The 24,576-nt window shown below is 32.3% G+C and overlaps 1 protein-coding gene across 1 annotated transcript in view; it reads right to left on the bottom strand.

Moving 5' to 3' along the window:
- The window catches only part of LOC130441225 (tolloid-like protein 2), a 133,694-nt gene extending 117,097 nt beyond the window's left edge, over positions 1-16,597 (bottom strand). Inside the window, exons 1-2 of the mRNA XM_056774805.1 lie at positions 16,544-16,597; positions 16,061-16,156 (exon numbers count right to left, since the gene is read on the bottom strand). Of these exons, the coding sequence (XP_056630783.1) occupies positions 16,061-16,156; positions 16,544-16,550 (103 nt within the window). The 5' untranslated portion in view covers positions 16,551-16,597. The remainder of the gene's footprint in view (positions 1-16,060; positions 16,157-16,543) is intronic.
- Between the last annotated feature and the right edge of the window lie 7,979 nt (positions 16,598-24,576).

Below are 24,576 nucleotides of genomic sequence, written 5' to 3' on the forward strand. Positions count from 1 at the left end.
GTGGACCAAATTAACGATTCTTATTTATTTGTTAATATGCAGAAAAACAAACCTATTGAATATTATTTACTTAATCTTAATAGCATGCCAACAGTTAGAATAAATTGAATGTTTCATTATTTATTTTGCACTCAACGTAGTTCCTACTGATCAGTATCTGATCTGATTATTAGATACCGTCCCTTACATGGTTATACCTAACAACTCAAAATAATTCATCCAAATTGATTTCACGTAAGAGAGAAAGATTAAATAATGTACCTCTACCCCCCAAACCAGAGTTGACTAAGTGATGAACTTGGTTGGAAGTGACAATCTTTAATGATGAACAGTTCGGGGCAGTTAAGGAATTTCTTTTAGAGTTTAATGCAGAAATACAGAATATTGTAACAAAAACTTCATTAGCAAATCCACTAACCTTTATCAAATTGCATTACAGTTTTGTAGTAAAAACTACAAACTATTCAGAAAAACAAAAAATGTTAATAGAAACCGCTGAAATTATAAAGGAATTGAATCAAATATTTCAAATTAAATTGCTTATCTACAAAATGAAAAACCCTCGATACAATTAAAGGAATTTTGGATGGAAACTTTGAAATTGATCTAGGTTTAGAATTTTCCGATTTATGGCATTTTAAATATGCTCCAGTAGATGTTGGGAGAAGCTTTTCGAATTATGAAAATATATTGTCAGATAAAAAGCACGATTTACTTGGAAAATCATGTCTACTTACTCTGAAGACGATCACTTGGTTATCGAAACGCGCGTCACACAATGGAATTGTGAATAGTAGAAACAGTATGTTCAATATCGATTTTATTATAAAAATTTTTTCGACATTCGTAGTAAAAGTCGCATAGTTTTTAATATTTGTTTTTGAGGTTTCCAAAAAGGTTTTTTGGAAAAATATCTGGATTATTCTATCGTTCTATGAATATAACAGGAATCAGAAAATAGCGGCGAGATCCATTTTTTACAAAGAAAAACACATTTTCAGTTTTCCAGGAATGTGCCAATGAAAACCCAAGTATTTTTCCATGAATAATAAGTACTTTCTATACTCTTTCAGCACATCAAAGGCAGGAATCATTTTTTGGTGGCCAATGATTGTTTTGGAGACAACTTTAATGTCAGTAAATAATAGCAGGTAAGTTTTGTCATAATCAAATTGAGATACGTGTGATTCAATTTGTACCTAAACTGACCAAAAGAAAACAACATTTTCATGTATTTCAATATAAATCGCCTCCGAAATAGAATCACTTCGAACAACACAAACATTCCAATACTTTATTCAATTTTCTATACACTCGTTATAATTCTCTATAGGGATAGCTCTCAATATCTTGAACGTAATACTTTTTATAGCTTGAATGGAGTCATGGCACATTCCCGGAAGCGGATTCAATTTTGAAAGAGAAAGAAGTCACATTGGAAGATTCACTTATCCTTTAAAATCAATTGATGATTTTCTAAAAACATAGTTGTTACATAAATTCCTAAGGAAATTGCACCCGTAAAGAAATGTGGAGTTATTTGTTTCAGCCTTCATGAAAGTTTTTCGATTCAAAATAATATTCTACCAAACTTGCAACATTCAACAAGAAATTATCAAATAAACACAATGAGAATCTCATGAATGAAAAAATGTTTCTTTATTTAATTCATAACTATAGATAGAAATAAGTTTTTTCAGAAGCATGCTAACTTATCAGCATATCTAAGCTCTCCCTTCCCCAAAAGGTAATATGGATTGTGTGGAAATATATGTTAGAGCAGCTCTTTGTAATTTGAGAACTGTATGAATGAAATGAATGATGAAGGTAAAGATAGCTTAACTCAGTTCTACTTGAAGTTGAATGATATTTGGAAAGAGAGATGTTGACTTTTACTCACCAGGATAACGAACAACCCAAGTTCCTAAAAACAAAAATGCATGAATGAATAGAATAGCAAGAAATGGAAATATTTGTTTTTGGTATATTGGTTCCATATTAGTTAAATATATTCTAATCAAGGATTATATTCAGAAAATTTAAAATAATGCTCATGGAAAAGCAAACGAGATAAAAATGGACTGTTTATTAACGAAATATGAAAGCTTAAGTATTGTCCAGGAGGCAACCATGGTAACGAGAAAATATTTCGTTTATTTATCATTTAAAAACTTTTTTTTTCCAAGTTTTAACAATATTGTATTGTTTTAGGACTTCAATAAGAAAGTAACATGAATTTTAGTGTATAGTCAAAAGATTGACACTAGGCAAACCTAGGCATTTATGCCTGTTTGATTTTATTCAATCATACGTCTGCTTTAAGTGTTGTATCATCAAACGTTGGGCAGACATTGTATTGCTCTGGCAGGATAACTAAGATCGACCATCAGCCATATCTGAGGATTGGATTATATAAGAGCTTTAAAGAAAAAAAATTAACAAAAATGGCACAGAAAAACAGAAAAAAAACACGTGGAAATTATTTTTAGAATTATAGGTCCACCACTGGAGAGCGTATTTGAAAACATAAAAATTAAAAAGCAAAATTTTTGAGATCTACCCAATTTAGTGGCACTTTATTGACGATAATCTAATTCTTTGAGAAATTTCGCACATTTTTCATTCACAAAGTTCAGAAGAAGGTAGGAAACATGTTATGAAAAAATACCTGTGAGTCCGGTTCTGGTTGGTTGATTATTATAAACCTGATTTTTTTTAAAAAAGTTTTTGTCCATCAATACAAAATATATGAAATCCAAGCAATTTAATCATCAACGTTAATATAATATTGTTTCATAGGTTCATAGAAATAAATACAATTTAAATAAAGTAAGTATTGTGAATATAACTGAATTATCATTAACAATTACAAATTTTTACTTGAATACCAAGATTTATTTCAAATTATAGTTTAATATATGCATGTATTATATGCAATTTGGAACTTAAATGCTTAAATTTCATTTCTTTGTATAGTTTTATAAATAATTTGTATACATGGGAATTGAAAACAAATATTATATTTTCACTTATTTATTTTATTAATATTTTTTTTAAAACAAAATGTTTCAGAATAAGCGACAGTCAAATGTGTTTTAACATTGGATAGGCTGAACCAACTGAACCAAGATTTCGTTGATCCAATAGTCAAATTTATATAGCACACTTTCCTGCAGTATTCCAGGCATATTGGCTGGTCACATTTTATGCATTTATAACTTGTCTTCCTCTCCACTGATGCTCGACACTTGGAACAGGTTTTTCTATTTTCTAGCTTGTCACTTGGGATGCAGCCATGGCTGGGTTTTGAGGATCTTCGTTCCCAACATATGCTTGTATGGTAACCCTGATGTCATATGTCTGGTCATATGTGGCTTTATGAGCTTATTTACTAGGTCTAGTACGAATAGGTATCTAGTCACAAGAGGATTATCTCGAAATGAAAGGTACAAGATGAAGGAGTTGATGGCTCCGGTAAGGCGGCTCGCAGCCAACTGAAGGCTACAAATATCAATTGGCGAGATACTACTGGACAGCTACTGACAGGGAGAAAGTGAACGAACTATCAGGGATGCCAATGTCGAAGAATCAAATTTTCCGTCCGGTCTCAGAGACCGGTGATACAGTTAAAGTTCTAATAAAATTTCTTTTTTCTGTCCCGTAATATCTTAAGAAATTTGTAAACTGCAAGAATTTTTCTTCAAACATACATTAGACTGGTTCATCCAGACGGTTATTAAAAATTTATTCTGGATGGAAAGTTCTTATATTGGCATATTTACTATTCTCATCATAATTGACGCCAATTGGTGAATATTAATAACAATAAGAACAAATCGTTCAGTAAAACATATAACAAATCTAACATCTAACATCTTAGATACCTAAATAGATAATTAGTGGTGTTCAAAATGTAGCTCATCATTTTCTATAGATAAAATCAGTAACTGACGGGTGAATAGAAAAGCAGTTTCAGTTTATGCCAATAAAATATTATATATTGCCTGCATATAAATAGTAAAGGCAGTAAGACACATTGAAGTCCTTCGTTGTTACCAAATGAATAAGGACTCCGATTGCTTCAATCTTCGTGGTTCTAGAGAATTTTTTATTACTCAATAACTACAATATAATAACTTTCATATCAATTTTAGTATAATAATCTCAAACTTTAATACTTACGCAGTTATCATTTACTTTAGAAAAATCAATTCTATTTAACGTACGATAATTTAAATTGTCATAAAATGGCCGTACAGTAAATTAACCATGTTGTTACAATTAAACTTTGATGTAATGCTATTTCAGATATGATTAAAATTTAATACAAATATAGATATGTTACTATTCTTTAAAAAAGGACAAGCAAAAAAAGTTATGAACAAGATCTGCTTTACTGAAGTAGTCACCAATGTTCCCTCAAAATATTTCGGACGGTATTTGGAAATATTCCCAAGGTTATGGGGGGATAAAGATAAACATTCACGTATCCTACCACATTAACAATATTTTTTACTTCTGCGTGGTTTTCGATTCACAGGAAGCTGCACATTTCTTGTAGTGCAGACTTGGTATACGAGTCGGAGGAAAACTCCTCTGCTGTGATATCGACTGTAGTAACAACTCAAACGCTTCCTCATATTTAAGAATTATATTTCTTTAAAACAGAATCTAATAACTGCTAATAACTAACTAATAACGAGATGATTTTTGACAAATGTGTGACAGTAATAGTTCACTTGTTTCCAACAGGCAATTCATTCTATATCATACCATCAACACCGCCTTCTTATTTTGTTTTCATTAAGCATATTTACCATTATAATAAATGTGAATGTAAGTTTATTTGTTTCTTTTTAACTCTTTCACGCGAAAGCTTTGCGTACATATATTCTAGGAGGTATTATAAGTAACATATGATACTTGTTGGCATGAAAAAACTTTACGAATGATAAAAAAGTAATTTGTCAAAAAATCTTGAGATCTAGCTTCTTTAACGACATCTAACAGTCCATTAATGAAGTTCCAGCCCTGAGTACTGTAATACCGTTGCACAATATTACCGACGGTCACGTCAATATCCAATCTATGGAAGGTAGAGGTAAGGAGAACCATCAAATTCTTTACGTTAGGGAGGCGCTACTATCGCATGAGGGTAAATTTTAAATAAAACGCTAGGAATTCAAAAATTAGGACAGAGAAAGAAATAAGTGATAATTGATACTTTCTTTCCAGAAATTCACAATAATTAATTAATATTCAGCGTTATCTCAAAGTGCCTTTTCTAGGTTATATTTTCAAAATTATTTTGTACTACGTGAATAGTTAAGATTTAGTATACCAATATTTAATTAACGACTCATTAGTCATTTCAAAATTTTTTACACTGCATAGGGGAGCGGGGGGCACGTTGTTACAGGGGTAAGAGGTTACACGAGTTTTTTACCGTGATTTTCAACTCTTTGATGGACATAATTGGACTCATTCGTTTTCTTATAAGGTTGTGTGCGTTTGTCCCGATTTCAACCAAGTAAGTAAAAAAATCCGAAATACGAAATTTTTGATTTTTGATACAATTTATATGTGATATTGTAATCTACCTCTATAAAAATTACTATATATCTTCCTATAATATAAGTGCCTTAAAAATGTTAGAACCCAAAGTAGCTTAGTTTGTCAAAAGTTTATTAAAATAACTAATTAAGAAGTGAAAGTGAATAATTCAGTTACTACAAGTTCTTATTTGCAGACTAAGTCTGTGTTTTTATATAAGATTTAAAAATGTTCCTGCCAAAGTGATTTTCTCTTAAAAAAAACTTAAATAATTAACATACTAGATATTATAATTACTCATAAATGCTAGAAGACTGTAAAGTGTATCACTGATGATTTTGTTTATTTATCCACCATAACATCGTGCCCCGATGATTTAACAACTAGCCCCAATTCCGGGGTAAGATGTTACAATCTACTTGTTTAGTTAAATTTTCCTTTGTGAAAAAAATACATAAATTTTATTAATTTTTCAGTCATATTTTAATAGCTAAATAGACATAGTAACATTACAAGTAATCAAATGTATAATTTATTTGATAGCTTTTGCCATATTAACAACTATCTAAAAATTGTAACAATGTGCCACCCGCTTCCCTACTTCACTCTATCAAAATAACTAAGTTCATATATGATATCTCGTCCGACAGGGGCGCCATTCTGGTCAAATTTTGAATTATAATTTACTGTCTACAAGCGGACAGTTTTTAAGCTTTAAAATATCCGTTTGTCTGTCTGTTTGTACACTTTTGTTTGGAACTTCGCTTCGCGGCTGCCTTCAGCATGATTTGGGCAACATGTAAGTAAGTACCTAGGATGTACTCGTATTCGATATTAAGTCGTTTCCATGAAAAAATTAATAAATCAAAAAATGAGTTTAGCCATAATTGAGGTCGCAAACGCAGAAGTGGCCTAGGCTAGAAGATAATGATGTAATAGATATTTACGATAAAGGTGTCGTAAAGATTCATATTACGAAATGAGATGGGAAATTTGTCAAACGAGGCCGTTAGGCCGGGTTTGATAACCCATTGAATATCGTAATATGAATTTACGATACGAATATAGTACATTATTTTACCTACTACCAATAATGTTAACTATTTACTCAAAATTAGTCAATATTCCTCAAATTAATGATATTAGAATCATGTAACAAGCAAGCGCTGCGCTCATTGTTGATTTATTTTACGAACTGTCAAGTTTGACACTTCAGTTTAGTATAATTGTATCGACATGAGTTCCGACTATGAAAATGTGGATTCTGATATAGAACTTGCTGCAAACAACGCAATGCAAACTCTAGTACCCGCTAAATCCCGCAATAAATTCGAAAAATAATATAAGCGAATAAAACTGGTGCAGTTCAAAAAATGTCCGGATAAAACTTTATTAGCTTATTTTGCTGGGAAAGCTGGAAAAGAAAAGGCATCATCATGGACATATGCTGAGAATAATGATATCAGTGAAGAAAAATGTGGATATAAGTAAATATTCACAGCTATTGGCTTTCTTGAAGCGGAAAAGTGAAGGTCACAAGCCGAAAAAATCAAAGGAAAATATACCCAGATTTTTTAAAGAAACCAATGATGATCAATTCTTGATGATGAAGGTAAGATTATACATAAATACGGTGACTTTTCCATGTAGCATATTATTTTTATGGGTTTCCTTAATCGTGGGTCTGTTTGGCGCCTGCCAAAGAGAAGAATTGATGAAGTTAAAAATTGGTGATGTAGTTGACGAAGTAACGTTTATAACGATCAAAATACCGAATACTAAAACTAAAATTCAAAGAGAATTTGCTATTATTAGAGGAAACATCGCTGGATTTGACTGCTTGAATAACGTCCGAAAATATGTTCAACTTCGACCTCAAAATATAGTCCATGACCCGTTTTTCATTTTATATAAAAATAGAAAATGTTTTTCTCAACCAATTGGTATCAATACTTTTGGGCGCATTCCAAAAGAAATAACAACGTTTCTGGAGCTACCAAATCCATATACACAATATACTTGTCACTGTTTTAGAAGATCGTCACCATACCTACTTGCTGATGATGGTGTTAATATGGACATTTTGAAGAGACATGGTGGGTGGAAATCCAGCTGGAATAAACATCACTAATTGTATAGGTGTTGTTGTGTTTAATTATTATAATAAATGAGGTTTAATTTTTTATTCATGAGTTCTTTCCACTAGTGCGGTAAAGTATCTCATTACTAAGCTCATATTAGTATCGTAATGTTTGATATTACATATTGGTAGTAGGTAAAAAAATCAACATTCATAAAATAGCATCTGTTTATTAGGTTAGGCCATTTTGACCAGGAATAAAAATCAATATCACCATTAATATCTTTATTTTTGTTACACCATACAGCAATAAAAATTGAAAAACAATTAATAATTTTGGTCATCGATGTTGTCAATAGAAATTTCATCGATAGCTGTTGAAGATGTTTTCAAATTGCTGTAAATATTATGATGAATTGTGGGTATGTAAGACAATAACTCTATTAAATCTCTCTTTTTGTTTTCACAGATTGGATGAGTAGTGGGATATAAAAGTTCAAGATAATAAATTACTGGTGATATACATTTAATAAGGTTGATGAATGAAAACCACTTCTAATAGCGATTTATTGTTTTTTTTGGGAAATACAATGAAATTAATGAAGTCGTCCCACAATATTCAGATTAAAGAAGGTTTTTAGTAAGTATTATACTGTCACATTACTCGAATGCACTTAACTGTGAATATTCGAGCGCAACAGTGATTTTTTCTGATTTATTGCTACAAATTGGCGAGGGTAGATATCCGGAAGAAGATGGTAAAATCGTTTTGCCTGATAGTTTATGCCTTAAGGTTGAGTCATTACCAGACCTCATTTCCGCTGTTCATGGCAATGAAATTCAAACTCCGCACGCAAACTCTTGGCTTTGCGAAAGAACCATATTGACTCCTCGGAACGGTCGAGCTACCGATATAAACTTACAGATTCTCGTCAAAATTGAAAAAGAATCTGTTGAGTATATCTCCATAAACCGAGTTATGGATCAAGACGACTCGACGAATTTTCAAATTATTTGAGCGCTCCTGGCCTTCCTTCGCATATTATTAATTTGAAAAAAGTTCCAATTATATATAAGTCACCAATTCCCGGTTAGTTTTTGTTTGCAATGAATATCAACAAGGCACAGGGGCAGACTCTACGCGGTTCAGGGGTGGACCATGGTGTAAACTCTTTCCCGAGTGAGTGAAGCAAATAAATTATTTGTATACATCTCGACAACAGGATTGAGCCTACGGTATCCGCTACCCGGGTGCAAGAACAAAATATGCCGACCAATTAGCGTATCTAGTCGAAATTTGATTAGTGAGATGTGATATGAGGTAAATTTTTAGTCTAGTCGGATAGAAAAGTACCTGTCGTTTTTGTAGCAAGCGGCTTATTCTTTATTATTACCTATTTATTATCTTTTTTACGCCGCCCGATTCGCCCAAACGCTCATCGCACTATTTTGGTATTGTTGTAATAATAGGAAAACAATACTTCGGAGAAATGCCGCTATCAAAGAAAGACTAAATATTTTTTGCAAGATGAGGTTCTGTTATTTTTTTAGAGACATTTTGCCCTTTGCCGCTCCGTGGGTTAGTGCCGCCCGGGTGCCATGCTTGCCAAGATTTGTAAGTGTAGTTTTTGTTCAATATACTGCTCTGTTTATATCAAACATTAATTTTTTTTATCCTTGGTAATAAATAAATAATAAGAGTTTATAAAACCTTTATTTACGTGAACGTACTACAGATAGAGTAGGCATGCTATAGGCGCCCATACAAGTGGGAGCGTCTGGCCGATAGAAAGAGAGAGAATAATTTATGTATTGCTGTCTCTGTCTAATGGCGTATGCGCGTTGATTATATTTCGAATTAGAACATGAATTGAAACAGAATAAGATCTTTCCTGCAATACTGTTGATAAACTAAATCTAGTGCAATGAAAAAAATTGTATATTTCCCAAGTAATATTCAATAAAAATAGGTTGAGCCAATTTATAAGTCATTAGGCTAAGCCTCTCAGCCCACAAGTTTTTGAAGTACTTCACACTATGTATATCCATGAATTCACAGTGGCCGAGGTGTCAAGATCTCAGCCTTTAGATTTTGCTTTTCTCGGTTCTAATATATTTTTAGGAGTATTGTTTTGAGAGAATTATTTGATATTCTTCTATATTTTATTTGTGAAATTGATTTTGCAAGACTAATTAATTATCATTATAACTGAAAATTTAGTCCTATTATATCGATCAAAATTTTTTATTGCATTCCATTAAGTTAACATTATTTATCTGTAGTAAACGGAATTTGAAGAATAAATTCAGTTTATCAGTACGTAAACAAAATGGAATACTCTGAAGAGCCAAAACTCATTAAGAATCAAATATAACACTTTATTTAACAATTCTTCATTAATAAATTAGTAGAACTACATAAAAAACCAGTACGTATATTAATATTACTTCCGGCTTTTCAATAAAATCTTTTTAATTGCGTATGATACATTCGATTATATTATAATTCAAATCGTACTCAATATAATTTAATATAATCAAGTTTTCAAAAAACTTGTGTTTACTTAAAACTGTAAGTTCCTTCATAAAATATTTGTCAACAATAAATCAAAACAACTACTTCTTGAATTACTTATAGGGACTTACTTATGAAAACTGCGACTTTTATCTCCAGGTATTGGCTCTTTTTTGCAGAGAACACAGTAGTAAGACATATTCGACAACAAATATTTAATAATCTTTATCACATTATTTATATTGGGCAAATTTAATATTTATTTACAGACGTACAGGTTACGTACGCACTTTACCGTTGATGATACTCTTTTTCTTTTCATTCGCAAGACGCTCTCACATGTAGGCATACCTACTCTATTGCTAATATCTCTATGGAACGAAGTCGAAGGCACAGTAGTATGCAATATGAAGCTATTTGAATTTTTGAGGTTAGATGTCACTTTTGTGGTTAGATGCTATTCATTATAATTCCAATTATTCCCACTGACCTCCAATCCAATTAAAAAGGGCTTAGTTTATCAACAAGCTTAGCACTGCTCTTACTATAAACAAAGTACGAGAGCAGACACCACAGGTAGCGGGAGTGCATTTAGAAAAGTCTCGCTTCTCTCATTATCAACTATATATAGATTACATATAGTTGACCGTGTGTGTCTAATGCCCGAAATGTACACATATTTGCACCCGACAGAAAAACTTATGTTATAGTCTACAAAAATATTAGATTAATATTCTGTATTTAGATATTTAGATCTTTTCAAATTCTTGAAATTTAAAATTATTCATTTTTGTTACAGGGAAATATATTTTAACGTTTGTTGTGGTATTACAATAAAGTATATTTCAAGTTTTTAAAACATTGTATGCAGTAAGTTTTAAAAATTAATAATCCCAACCAAGCAAACAAAACCTTTTAATGAAAATGTGCAGAATTTATTTAAAAATACGATTATTTTTTAATAAACCACCATTCTATTAGGTGAATTCAATTAAAAATTATTTTTCTTGATTTTAGTTTGTCACAGAAATTTCAACACAAATTTTCTCCTCTTTTGTTAAATTACCCTTAATCTACAATTTCAAGTAACGATGTAGGAAAATTACGGTATTTGTGGTATAAAACTGTCCAGTTTTTTTCTTTTCTTTAGTCAGAATACTCTCACAATAAATTACATCAATTGTGTCATTAAAGTTTGTTATTTTTTATTGTTAATCAGAATACTGCCAATCTTCATTTTCATAGTGTCAAGATTTAATTACGATTGCAGAAATTATCCAGAAGGTCACCCAGAGATGTCATATGACTTCATAACATAACTTCCCTTTGGTCAAAATACTTCGGTTTGAGTTTTATTTTGGTTGGCTTTTGTATGATCTCTCCTAGAATAAAAACAATTTACTATTTAGTTTATTTAAAAGTATATTATAGAGAAAAAATGTTTTAAAATAATGATCCATCAACGTTATCTACATCTTTTCATTCCACTAATTCCACAATCACTGTTAACGAGTGTTTTAATATAGAAACAATTTGTCAGACGGGTCGTGACGATTCGTTATAAAACGTGAATCAAATGACAAATTTGAACCGCGACTAATTCTTCACTCGTGTTTTAACAGCAATATAATCATGCAACATCCTAAAACGTTTGCAACTGGCGTGACTTTATGAAGGGTGCTTTTCTCGGTGATGTATTTGTCACGCTACCACCTCATCAACAAAACAAATCGTTTATTGAATTAATCTCCCTTAATCTTGTCTCATTCAATGATTTAACCGCATTTCGATTATTTAATTTTTGAATTTATTACTATAACATTCATATTTCGATAAATGATATACGGAAAATAAAATTCCATCCGAAATAATTGGGTATTTATGTTTAACTCAGTTTTTCCACATGTTCAGTATAAACTCAATAGTAATAATAGTAATTGTAAATTATATTTAGAGCCGATTTATTCACGTTCTACTAAAGTGCCAAATAGTGTTGATCTACTTCCCGACTGTCCCTTAGATAAAGAAAACAGTAATGGTTTGTAAACCCTCCCTGAAGGTCCATTAAAATTCCAATCACCTTCAGGTCCTCACATTTCTGCCACTTATACTTGTAGTTAATTTTGTTTAAAAGCAAGCAAATATTTTCATAAGTTTCTTTCATCTTCACAGCATGAGCAACTGGTATAGATGGTTTTAAATTTCCATCGTGTGATAAAACTATATTTAGACGAGTCAATAAATATGCGCCACTCACAGGGATTATGCTCAATATCAAGTTCCTTCATTAGACCATCAATATCAGTACACACACACAATGAATTTCCCATACTGTAGAATGCAGAAAATGTAGCAATTCTTATTCTGAAGGTTGTAATTTTTGTCTATCTGTCTAACAAGTTCCATTCCTCAAGATGCAAGAAGCTTAGACTGTTGCTTTTATAACCTCAAATCACGTGCTAAATCATTCAACTCACTGTTAACAATCAAATGTGGCTCGCTGGAACTGGTACTTGGAATAAAAGTAGGGTTGGTGCATTGTTCTTCCGAGCTTCCTGATGATACGTTGTCTCCAATATCTTCTAAAACAATATTTTTCAGATCTAAAGGCGCAATCAGTACTGGTAAATCTTCGTTATGGGGAACAGGTCGTATAGCAAATTTGGATACTTGATCTTTCTTAGATTAACCTTCAGTCGTTGTTAAACAAAAATTGCAGTCGTCAAAATGGTTAGTAGGTTTTGACATGTTACAACACTAACACAGCACGCGTGGGGGGCCCACTGCTTGTCTTGGTCTCCAATTAAAGTACCAAAATATTTGGAATAGGCTTTGTAGCAATGTATAAAATGATTTTAGAGAAGTTTGGACTGCCGAGATCTGACACGTGTACCATTTGTAATAGATTTATATCAAAACTAAATTTATGTACTGATTTAGAAGAACGTGTAAGTAAAGTTAATCTTCATCTATGTAAGGCTGACAAATTCTATAAGATGAAAAGGCAATGTAAACTAAATGCAAAGCAAGGCCTTATTATGTGATCATCGTTTGATTACATGCAAAATTTGCCATTGCCCCACATTCAAACTGGTGATGTTTATTTTGCCAGCCAACTCTGGTACTATGTTTTTAGAGTGCATGATTTGGCAACCAATGATGCAACTATGTTCATGAATGATGGAACTGTTATTAAGAATGATGTTACTTCTTTGTTGTTACATTATTTCAAGAGGACAGATATAAGCAACAAAGACTTAGTGTTGTTAAGTCATGGATGCACGGGGCAAAACAAAAATTATTTGATACTTAGATTCCTCTAAGCCTTATTCCACATTTTCAAAATTTTCAATACCATCAAATATTATTTAGTTCAATTGTGGCAAAAAAAAGGAAAACACAGGAGAAGTACAGTCTGACTGTATTTTATGTAATTTTAATATGGCTGAAGCTCTGATGCTATTTTTTATGCCAAAATCCAAAGCCGTCTATGAAAATAAAATCAGTAAGAGTAATTAAAATAACTGCTGAAATAGATTATATACAGATTAAGCAATCTTACACAGGTGCCTGGGAAACAATACATGTGCGAAACCGGAAGAAGCTAGAAGAAGGCACAGAACTAACATTAAAGTCCCTGTATCAACGTGAGATTCAAATCAAACCCCAGAAGCTAGATTTTCTACGATGTCTTGCTAAATGCCTAAAAGTTCCCAAGTATGCTCACTATTATCTCAATCTACAATCAAACCTTGCTCAACCCAGCACCAGTATTACTACTGAACCTGAAGTTGAAATAGACAGCGAAGACAATAGTAGTGGCGCGGAAGATTAAACAATGATGCCGATTTTCTTCGTAGTTATTACAACTTATCATTGTTTAAAAATAAGCATTTCTCTTAACGTTTTGATATTGAGATTGATATTGAAATCCTCAGTTCCATAGAAATTCCCGTAAAAACAAACATTGTCCACAGAAAAAGCAGAAACTACGTGGTTATTTCAAATATTACCAAAATTTTGATCAATTTTTTTTGGCTGACATTCGCTAATTATAAAATGAAATATCTGTTACATGAGAAGAAACCAAATTAAGCAAAACGTTGGATGACAAAATATTTTCCACTTTCCCAAAAAAGTCCAAACTGGTGGTTTTTGTAAGAACCTTCTCAATTAAAATATCTTTAGTTATCATAGGTTCAAAATTAAATTTAGTGCATATGTATGTATATTTATGTATATGTATTTAAGCTAAATGAAAATAATGAAAGTTATTTGATTATAGTATTCCTTTGTGTAAATTTTATAATAAATCATTTCAAAATCTACTCTCTACAATTGAATTTCATCCATAGAAATCATGCTTGAGTTTCTCGAACTAAATTATTCAGCGTTTCGTCGCTAAATAAATAAAATTTGTATAATCTGAATTTTCCTGGGGTGAATTACCATCTTTTCGCCAGAAATTCCGAGCAAAGATGTAGTTCCCAGTGGTAAATGCATACTTAGCTGAAGGCGATAAATTGCTAGATAGCGAGAAAAAGAGTATGAAAACACTTTACTCAAAGTGTAACGATAAAGGTATTTTCACGATACCAGACATTCCGTTCAGCTAAAATGAGAAATTCGTATCTGCTAATACTCGGAGCAATTTAGAAGCTCGTGAAAAAATCACGCGAGATTATCGATACGAAACGATATACAGTATGTAAAAGCTGAATGGAGTATATTCAGACCTTCAGTTACTTCACATACTTAGTGCAGTTCATCAGTTCTTTGTATCATATGGTGAATAAAGTACACGCTTCAGTGACAAGTCTCGTCCATTTTTAGACAAATTTTCGATACGTTTTATTATAATGGAGCTCGAACGACCAACACAACTCAAAAACGGAATGGAGGCTCTTCACAATGACTTGTCTTCATCATTTTCAACAAATAAATATTGTTGTTATTTATTTAAAACATTAAATTAGTGAAAGAAATTGTTCTAATTGACCGGCACCTAAAAACAAAAGAAACTGGAGCTCATAACGGCATTTAATAAGTGTTCTAAGAATCATACACAAACATTTAAATATGATACAAATTAGTGCCAGATGGGTGCCTCGAATTTTCAGCGCAGTCCAAAAGGAGGAGGACTAAGAAAGTGTAATCCAATAAATTCTGTAGCCGGTGCATAAAGGGTCATAAGTCAGTTTTTACGTAAATGGGGTTTTTAGTCAAGATATGTTTAAAAGAGTGTATATTGGATGCAGTTAAAACGATCTAGGTCTATATAAGCCGTAAAGTGATAAAAATAAGGTACAAAGAACATATTTATCAATACAGGTAACCGCGAAAGACAAAACGTCATAATTAAACATAAACAGGGGAACTTTGCGAGATAAAACTGCTAAAAGGTGAAATGTCAACAAATTTTGGATAATCTTAGGGTTGCAATAATGCATTTAAAAAGAGTGGTATTTTCGGTATTATGCGTAATTATCACGACACCCGACAAGCAATATGTTGGGTAAACTAGGTGGACTTTTATGTCCGGTCTAAAGAGCACTTAGTTCATTTCCAACATAAATAGACATGCATGCATTTGGAGGTATTGAAGATAAAGAGACTTATCCTCATAGATCACTCTATAGTTCATAATTTGAGGAATAAATGTGTAACTTCTATCCGAAGTTTTTCTCTCTAACTTGGTTGATGAAGTCTACATCAAACAGTGTAATTTTGAGTATTGGTGTAGTGTAGATAATATGTACAGTATTATTTGAAGTAAACTGCAACTTTTCCCTGCTCCTTCCAACACATACGAGATGAAATAAATGCTACTATAAAAGTTCTTCCAACGTATCTTTTCAATCAAAACTCTCACTTCAATTAAATATTTAGACATAATTGTAAAGAAGACTTACCGCTGGTAACCTGAAGACAAATAGCTTGTAGGCATAGGATCGACAGTACAAGTCTTCTCCCTGAGGTGTACCGGTTATCTGGGGCCATACTGTGTCCTGAAATAAAATAAACTATCATTAATGCGGATATGAGAAGATCATTGATCAATCAATTGAATATTCAAACACATTACTCGTTTTTATTATAAATTATGACAGGAGCCATGATCTATTATACCAAGTTAAGTGTGTAGCAAACAAAACAAGACATGGCCTATCCGAAGTACCGCTTTTAATATGCGCAGAAATTATTACTGTACTAGTCGCAATATTTTATGTCTGTTCGAAAAATAATCATATTAGTGGAGTTTGTGAATCTCTGCATGAGCTAGAACCATAAAAATATCAACGCCGAACGTAGTAGCAACCATGACAAATTAAGTTCCAAAGCTTTGACTTAGCCGTAAGTCTAGTTATGAGGTTATGAGTCTGATTGGCACTTACTCTGCATGCGCAAGCAATTTATTATCGTTTAGTACATTCTCTTTGACGGCTATTTATAGGTTCGTTCCAACCCATCAAAAAACCGGCCTTTGTACGGTGACGATTCTGCGCAATAGAGATTACGCGTTCCAACCAGGCGGTTACCGTTATACGTACGATTCTTATTTGTGTTTCAACCGACTTAGGTATCGTTTGTGAACTGTTTCTGACACGGTCCTTTCGATAATTGTTGATAGCAAGTAATATTACAAGAACCGTGCATAGCCAGAGATTGCGCAGAAAATATCTATATACGCTTCCGATAACCGTTCCAAGTACGGTTCCGACTAACAGATTGGAACAAACTTTATGAATTTACAGCTCTGGAGCTCAGTAGTATCTCACAATTCGAGAGGGAAAGGGAGAAAATGTATGACTCAATCCTTGGAACATGAAGCTATTTTTGTTTCATGTTGTACCAAGGTTGGATAAAAAGTGCCACCAACTATTTAGTGTGTACTACCTCTTTTTATAGATTGTATAAAGTAGTAAAATATTATGTATAAATAACAAAAACGTCAAATGAAAAGTATTTATTGAAAGAGAAATACATTAAAAATAAATAATTTTCATTTCAATGAATTCAATGATAAATACAACAAAAAAGTGAGGAAATTTCAATTACAATTTCTTATGAATTACTGCAACAAGCTTCACACACGTAAGACTTTTGGGAATGAGTGCCACATTTGCTACAAATGATTGTAGTTTTTGAAATTTTTTTTGGCGATTTCTGCAACAGCAAATATGATATCAACCCGTTGTTTCAGAACGGTACGTAGGAACTCCATTTATATTTTCTGATCTTTGCTGAACTAATGGTTTTACAGACTAAGTTCTAGTTCTTGTAAGTAGATTAGCCTCCGATTTGTTTGTTCGTTGCTATTCCAAGTTGGTATGCTTTCAATAAAGAATGTGTATGCATTCAATGTCGTAATATCAATTAAAGTGAAAAATACAGACATGGGCCATTCTCTTGTTGGTCTTTTTCTAGAGTGTCTTCTGACCATCTGGTCCACCGTATCGACTCCTCCCTTAGTTGAGTTATAAAATAAATTCACGTCACTCTCACTATTTTTAAACTCAGCATTGATTTTAGCGACGGAATGTTGAGTAGATAAAAAATAAGCACCTTTTTTGGTTTTTCACGAGGGATATATGATACTAATGTAACGAGTGGTTGCTTTGATGTAGGATCATTAAACGCGAAAACATTTGAATGTAGTTCTCTTGTTTTTTTGATAATTTTAACTCCTCTGGGATCTTTCAAACTTACTCGACCAAATATCGTGATAGTCCAGGTATGTTTTGACGAATTGCCTCTTCCTTAGTGTGCATGACGATAATAATTTCGTTCATAAAAAACTTTTGATGAATATAGTTTGTACTTTTCCATTTCGCCGCAAACCTGCTTTTTCACGCAATATATCCTGTAGAGAACGACGGGAAATTCGAGGTACATCTTTTATATAAACCTTACCATTGTTCGCAACAAATCTTGTTAGAGTTATCTGACGATAAATCTGGAGCCACTTCTTCTTCACTAGATGTAGCTTCACCTACTTCTCTAACATGATCTTCCTCATCACTATCACTTGAAGATTCGTCGCACTCCATAACCTCAAAGTCCGAAATATTTTCCACTTCTTTTTCAATTTCACTCTGTGAGAGATATCGACTCATAATTGCACTTGTTTGAAGAATTGTATAAAAAACAAACTATTATTACTATTATTTGCAAATTTGCTATTTAGTCAGGAACGCGCACAGGCGGATTTTAAGTTGAAAACTGAACAGAACTTAAAAAAAAAACAAAAGAAACAGCTGAAGACTTTGCGAGGGAGCGTGTTGGATCAAGGTATGGCCCTTTTTAGCCAACCGATTTTGAATTTAATTAGGAGAATACGACTTTGTACTACGCAGTTTATGTTCACGTGGTAGAAACAGTATCGACCTAGAAACAATTGTAATATTTTTTCGAATTTTTTCTTGAAAATTCAAAGAAGATAAAAAAATGTTTCAAGGTGGTGCTAAGTGCCAAACCATGCGAGAGGTGTTCCCATGAAACCAAAGTAATGCAATTTGTTAATTGAAATATTATGATTCACACAGTCGAAAGCCTCAAAAAAATTATATAAGAGGGATAATAAAGTATCATTTATCAATTTTTCACTGAAAAATCCAAATTGATGGGTAGTAAGTGTTTTATATTCAAACAGAAAGGATAAACGCCTTTTTTGACCAATCTTTCAATTATCTTGAATAACGTGGGAAGAAATGCAGATTGGGCGATAATTCTATAATTGATCTCTATCTCCTCCTTTACATAATTATTAGTTAAAAGAAACTTCACAGATAGCGATGCATTCCTAACCATTATTAATATAGCCTAAGATATTACTGCTCGATTCTACAGTTATCATTTTTTGTTGTGAGGGAATATGCGGAAGTATGCAATTTTTTGGTTGTGGCCTAAAAATATATGAAATTAAAAGCGAACGGGCCCTATCTTACTCTCAACGCCTTGGAAGAAAAACAGACGCTTTCGTTGAAGGCAAACTAAGTAAATAATGTAATCGTTCCAAACATTCTACATAACCGATTTAACGTCGTATTTACATTTCTAAGTGACAATTTAACGTTGCCATTACTCGATTAAGCTGCATTCCAACTAGATTCCCATCAAGATTGAGTTTCTGTTCATTATGGTAGACAAGCGACAACTTGATTAAATCAAGAATTTCCCTATGGATTTGTACAGGTGGACCCGTATTATGCTTTGCTATATACCCTGATCTCAATTTTTCACTTAACGTGAAAGAACAATTTATGATGATATAGTAGTTCGTATTTTTGCTCCTTTAACGTTCATACAGTGAGAAAATACTACAGTCATTTATGATAATCAAGGAAATTCAAACATACGAAGCGCATATTTTCATATTTTATATATCATATGCATTTTTAAATATTAAATAAAATATTACGCAGCAATGAATGAATTTTGAAGACTGTAAAGCTTTGGCAGGCGTTTCAAGACAAAAAAATTATGAATCTGTTATTCTAAAGCAATTGCTTTTGTATGACAGTGGCCAAAATGTGAAAATATCTTCAGCTCAATACATATAACACGTTTTGCCTATCGGTTAAATAGGGTACAGAAATTAGATAATATTTACCTTTTGTGAATATTTTAGTTTCTATAAAGATTTTTGTCAACTGGAAGATGTAATATCAGAGTTGTCTGACGATTATTTCCAATCCCTCGCCGTGATATTCCTATTTATATTCAATTCATAAACAACTCTTTACTATTTTATAACTTTCAAATAACATTTTTGAAAACATGCTTTTGCTTATTCGACTTTTCTTTGAAAATGACAAAGTTTTGGGCCATTCTTCTTCTACTTTTCACTACAAAATTCTCTCAACAGTCACATACTAGGTACCAAATTTGGTATTTTCAAGTTGAAAGGTTATCAAAAAATTGATTTTTCTTTATACCTTGAGCGAAAGTAGGTACTTTCGTCCCTAGTAGCAAGGAGGAAAGTGAAAAATTTATGTAAGAGATACACGCGCGCCCTCTGTAACTCGGGAATATTTATTCTGACGCTACATCAAATTTCTAACTGCTGTCATTTCGCAAATGTCGGGGCAGGTATCAAAAACATGCTTATCAACATTTAAATTTGAAAAAAGTAGCACGTACTTTTGACCGACTCTGAAAAAAAATCTTATACACTACACGGGTCAAAAGATGGAAATCTCGATAAAACGCGTCATGATGCCCTCGGCTACTTTTCGAGAATAATAACGTGCTGGGCCAAAAATATACTATAATATACTATTTCTCAAAAGTTTTCACCCAACTTTAAGGTTCTATAACTCCTCAGGTATGCAACTTGGTATAAAGTTAATTTACCTCCAATCGTAATATTTTGAGTTACCCTATAAGCTCCTGCTATGTATCGGCTCTTATATTGTATATAAATTAGTGGTTATTTGAACAATAAATTTTACCAGCGCGAATCGAATATTTCGTTACCCGAAAATTGTTTATAAAAACTTAATTCTTCGTATTTACAGAAAAGTATTATTTTTTGTTATTTTTCAACATTCTTATTGATATTGAAATCAATGTTGATAATATTACGAACAGTCTCGCAAAATTGGTCGTAAGGCCGGTCCTGTCCAGTTACAATGGAATGTTAATAATCGACCAATTCGTGCAGCGCCTTTGATTTGTTTTTTGAACTATTTATTATTTGAGGCGGTTTATTACAATATGTCTTCTCTAGAAACTGTTTATTTATTTCTTATGTTTCTTTTTGTTGTAGAATTTTGTAGAATTCTATTTGTGCTATATAAATAAGTTTATGTAAAGTAGTTAGTTAGTAGTGTCAAGAACGAATTAGTTAAAGTAATCGCATAAATTATTTGAATGATATTTATAAGTAAATTATTATATAAGTTAAGTGTATTGTATATTGTGTAAATAAATAAAGAGCGTAAGACACTGTGTTCATTAATTCACCCTACGAATAGAAAGAGTGTATATAAATACGAAAAACGTTACATTAATATTTCTACAAAATATATAATTTCTTAGGTATTACTTCTTTTGCGTTTTAATAAGTTTGCATCGTTTGGATTCTCCTGGATGTAACTCGCGTTGAACAAAAACTAACAAAGCCATTAGCAATTAAGCGTGTACCGATTCTATTATATCAAAAAAGCAGCTCCCTCTCATGGCCGATAGCATCCGCTGCAAATTTATTTTTAGGCAATAATCCAACAACCCAAATTGAAACTCGAGCAAGGCTTGGAAATACTGATGTGATTTTCTTAGTTCTTAGCTTATAGTATTAACAACTAAGGAAAACAATAAAACTTCGGCTTTTGTTGGTGAACGCGGGAAACTGATTAGAAAGAGATAATTCGATAAAGGCTAAGAAGTTGTAGGTATCAGAGAATCTGTACTGAAAAGAAAATAAATGATTGATTGTTGAACTTCACCTTTTAACTATTATTTTGATCGAACTTAATTGTACTTTTGATAGCTTATTCTATTCCAAACAGATAGATGCAACTTCGAAATCCTGATTTAGGTAACACATAAATATTACGAGATGCTAACTTAACGCGAGATTGTATTTAAAACACAAGTATTACATTTTCAGCAAAGCAAATGAAAATATAATTATTTCAATTTCAATTACACTGTCTGACACTAGACCTTGTTACGAGATTTGTATTAGCACATAAATGATTAAAGAATAATCGAATTAAACGAGTTTATTCAATCGTAGCCATCTAAATGTACAATATTTATTGTATCTTTGGTGGAGATACTGTAAATGTAGCTATAACTCCGAACTTATGGCATTTAGATATTTCCGATATAACTGAGGCGTTCCATACATAAAACTTACTCTGTATAGAACACGTAAATAATAAGGTGAGCCAGCATACTAATTCCTTTTTCCGTATGCCCCAACAAACAAAACAAAATATTAAAAATTATAATTTCAACTATAAATATTAAAATATCCGCCCTGTCCAATAGGTCCTGTAATTTAATCATCCTCTACCATATTTTAAAAGATATTATTGATATTTCTAAATGTGTGAAAAAAGGTCGACTAACTCAACTGTAATTATCAACTTCAATCATTCCAACATTAACTATAATCTACTGTCTACCATTATCCTCTTTTCCTTAATGCTTTGGCTAGTCGGAATGGTCTTTTGAGGCACTTATTATCAACGTGAAGTACAGAAGCCCTTCTCCTTTCTCGTCCCAGTGTCTTATCGTATTAAATTTGATGAGAAAAAGAAGTAAAATAGACGGAGAATTCGAGAAACTACACGAAGTCTTATTCTAGTTAGTCTGCGGATACAATTAATGATGGATCTTTCTTAAGAAAAATTGTAATCATATCAACTCAAGAGTTAATTTTGTTCACTTAAGCCAATAGGAACGATATAAAAAAGTGTTCGAGGGATATAGTTTGACAACAGTTATTATGAAAAATTATCCAAAATTGTTATTTAAAACTAAACAAAAATTCAAGAGCTAGAAATTTCTGAACAGTAGTTGGATCAAGATGCAAAAGAGTGTATCGATTCGGAAGAGCATCTTTGTAAATAATAGATGAAAATTGCAAAGTTTAAATAAAGAAAAAGTAGTTAATCAAAAAATATTGCCGGAAAATGAGTTTAATTTTGTTACTCGGGGGGTTTTAGAGACCTCTGAACACGAACATCATGATGGGGATGAGCTGCGAGATACCTGGTGCCCAGGTTAGATAATTAATACAACATCTCCTGGAGGTACTAATGAATGTCACAATTAATGCGTACAAAACTACACGCTAGAATCTCACCTCCTACAAATGAAGATTCCGTAGTTAATTTTACTTTACTTTATAGACCGACTATGCTAAAACCATTGAGATGAGATTATTAAATAATTATGAAGCAGGGCTGATATAGGTTTTAATATTCAATCATTTTTTTGTCGTTTGGTTTTGAAGTATATGAAATTAATATCATTTTTAACTGTATCGATAGGCAGTTTTCAATAATTATGGTACTCCTCAAAATCGAGTACTGTGACCATAATGTTGATGATTCGAATTTTTCTGACAATTTCGTAAAATGAACTAACAAAGTTATTTTGTAAGTCTATGAAGCTACTTTAAATAATTTAATATTCTTTTCTTGATGTGCAAATCATTACCAACATCATTTTTAAAACAGTATTTGTAGTTGTATTTCCAAACACTAAGCCTTCGAATTTGATCATAATCAATAGTTACCAAATCTAAATGATTATTATAAAATACACCAATAAAGCTATTCTCATATGGAAAGTTGTCAGCAATAATAAATGTGTTTTTCTTTTATAACTTCACAAGAATTTAAAACTAAATTTGTATAAGAAGTACCTTCAATTTTATCTCCATCTTTTAGAATATCTACTTGAATTAGCCCTCAGAATCCCATAATACGAAATTACTACCCTCACATGAATCATGATTCATCCTCTCTTACTAATTTTGCAAGAAAATTTGTTTTTTGTCCAAACTGCGATAAAAGACAACTGCAAATCTTTTTCCAAATTTACTTGTATGCAGGCAATTTTTAGGTTTAGTTTGGTTGTATTTTGTACCCCATGTTACGACTTGGTCGTAAGAAGAACGCTTATAATGCGTACTTCCAAAATCTTACTGAAACTTGGGGCAGAACAAAGCGATTTGAGAAGTATAAACAGAAAAGTGAGTCTGTACAACGCTAGGCTGCATTCCGTATATTCAATGCCTACTGCATCATATCCACCACAGCTGTTCAGGTCATCGACGTCAAGGTCTCACTAGATCTTTTGACAGAGGATTATCTCCAGAGTATTTGAAATCGCAACAATGAAGAGGCAGGAAGGAAAAGAAACTTTAAAGGTTTAGAAATAGATGAAGCAGCAAAACCAGGGGACATTGAACACTTGAGCTAATTGGGAGTGTGAATAAAATTATCAAAAATTATCAAAAAATGAACGACATAAAAGATATATGGAATTCTGTGTTCAAAAACAAAGAACTGAACAGAAAACTGGAAGAACAAGATTGTAGAACTCCAAAAAAAGGTGACGAAACAAAACACAACCGAGAACCATCAAGACATGAGCAGGACCAAGGAAAAAGAGAGCTCTGTAATGAGTCAACAAAGGGGGCTAAGTAATATCAAATTGGAAGTACCTGCTAGCAGCTAATGAGCGATAAAGGTTATGATTTTAGTTGGTAGATCTAGTGCTGTAAGGTCCAGAACTCTTTCTAATCGTGAGATAAAAACATGTGGTAGGATAATTAAACTATTTGCCTAATAGTCATGAGTCCATCTTGCAGCAAAGGATCAGGGGCTTTCTCAATTTTTTCGTGTGTGGTTGCTTATATCCGATGATACTGCATCTCGGAATGTTCTACAAGATCCATTTTGAT

This window comes from Diorhabda sublineata, chromosome 3 (genome assembly GCF_026230105.1).
Source record: "Diorhabda sublineata isolate icDioSubl1.1 chromosome 3, icDioSubl1.1, whole genome shotgun sequence".
In the NCBI taxonomy this organism is placed as follows: domain Eukaryota; kingdom Metazoa; phylum Arthropoda; class Insecta; order Coleoptera; family Chrysomelidae; genus Diorhabda; species Diorhabda sublineata.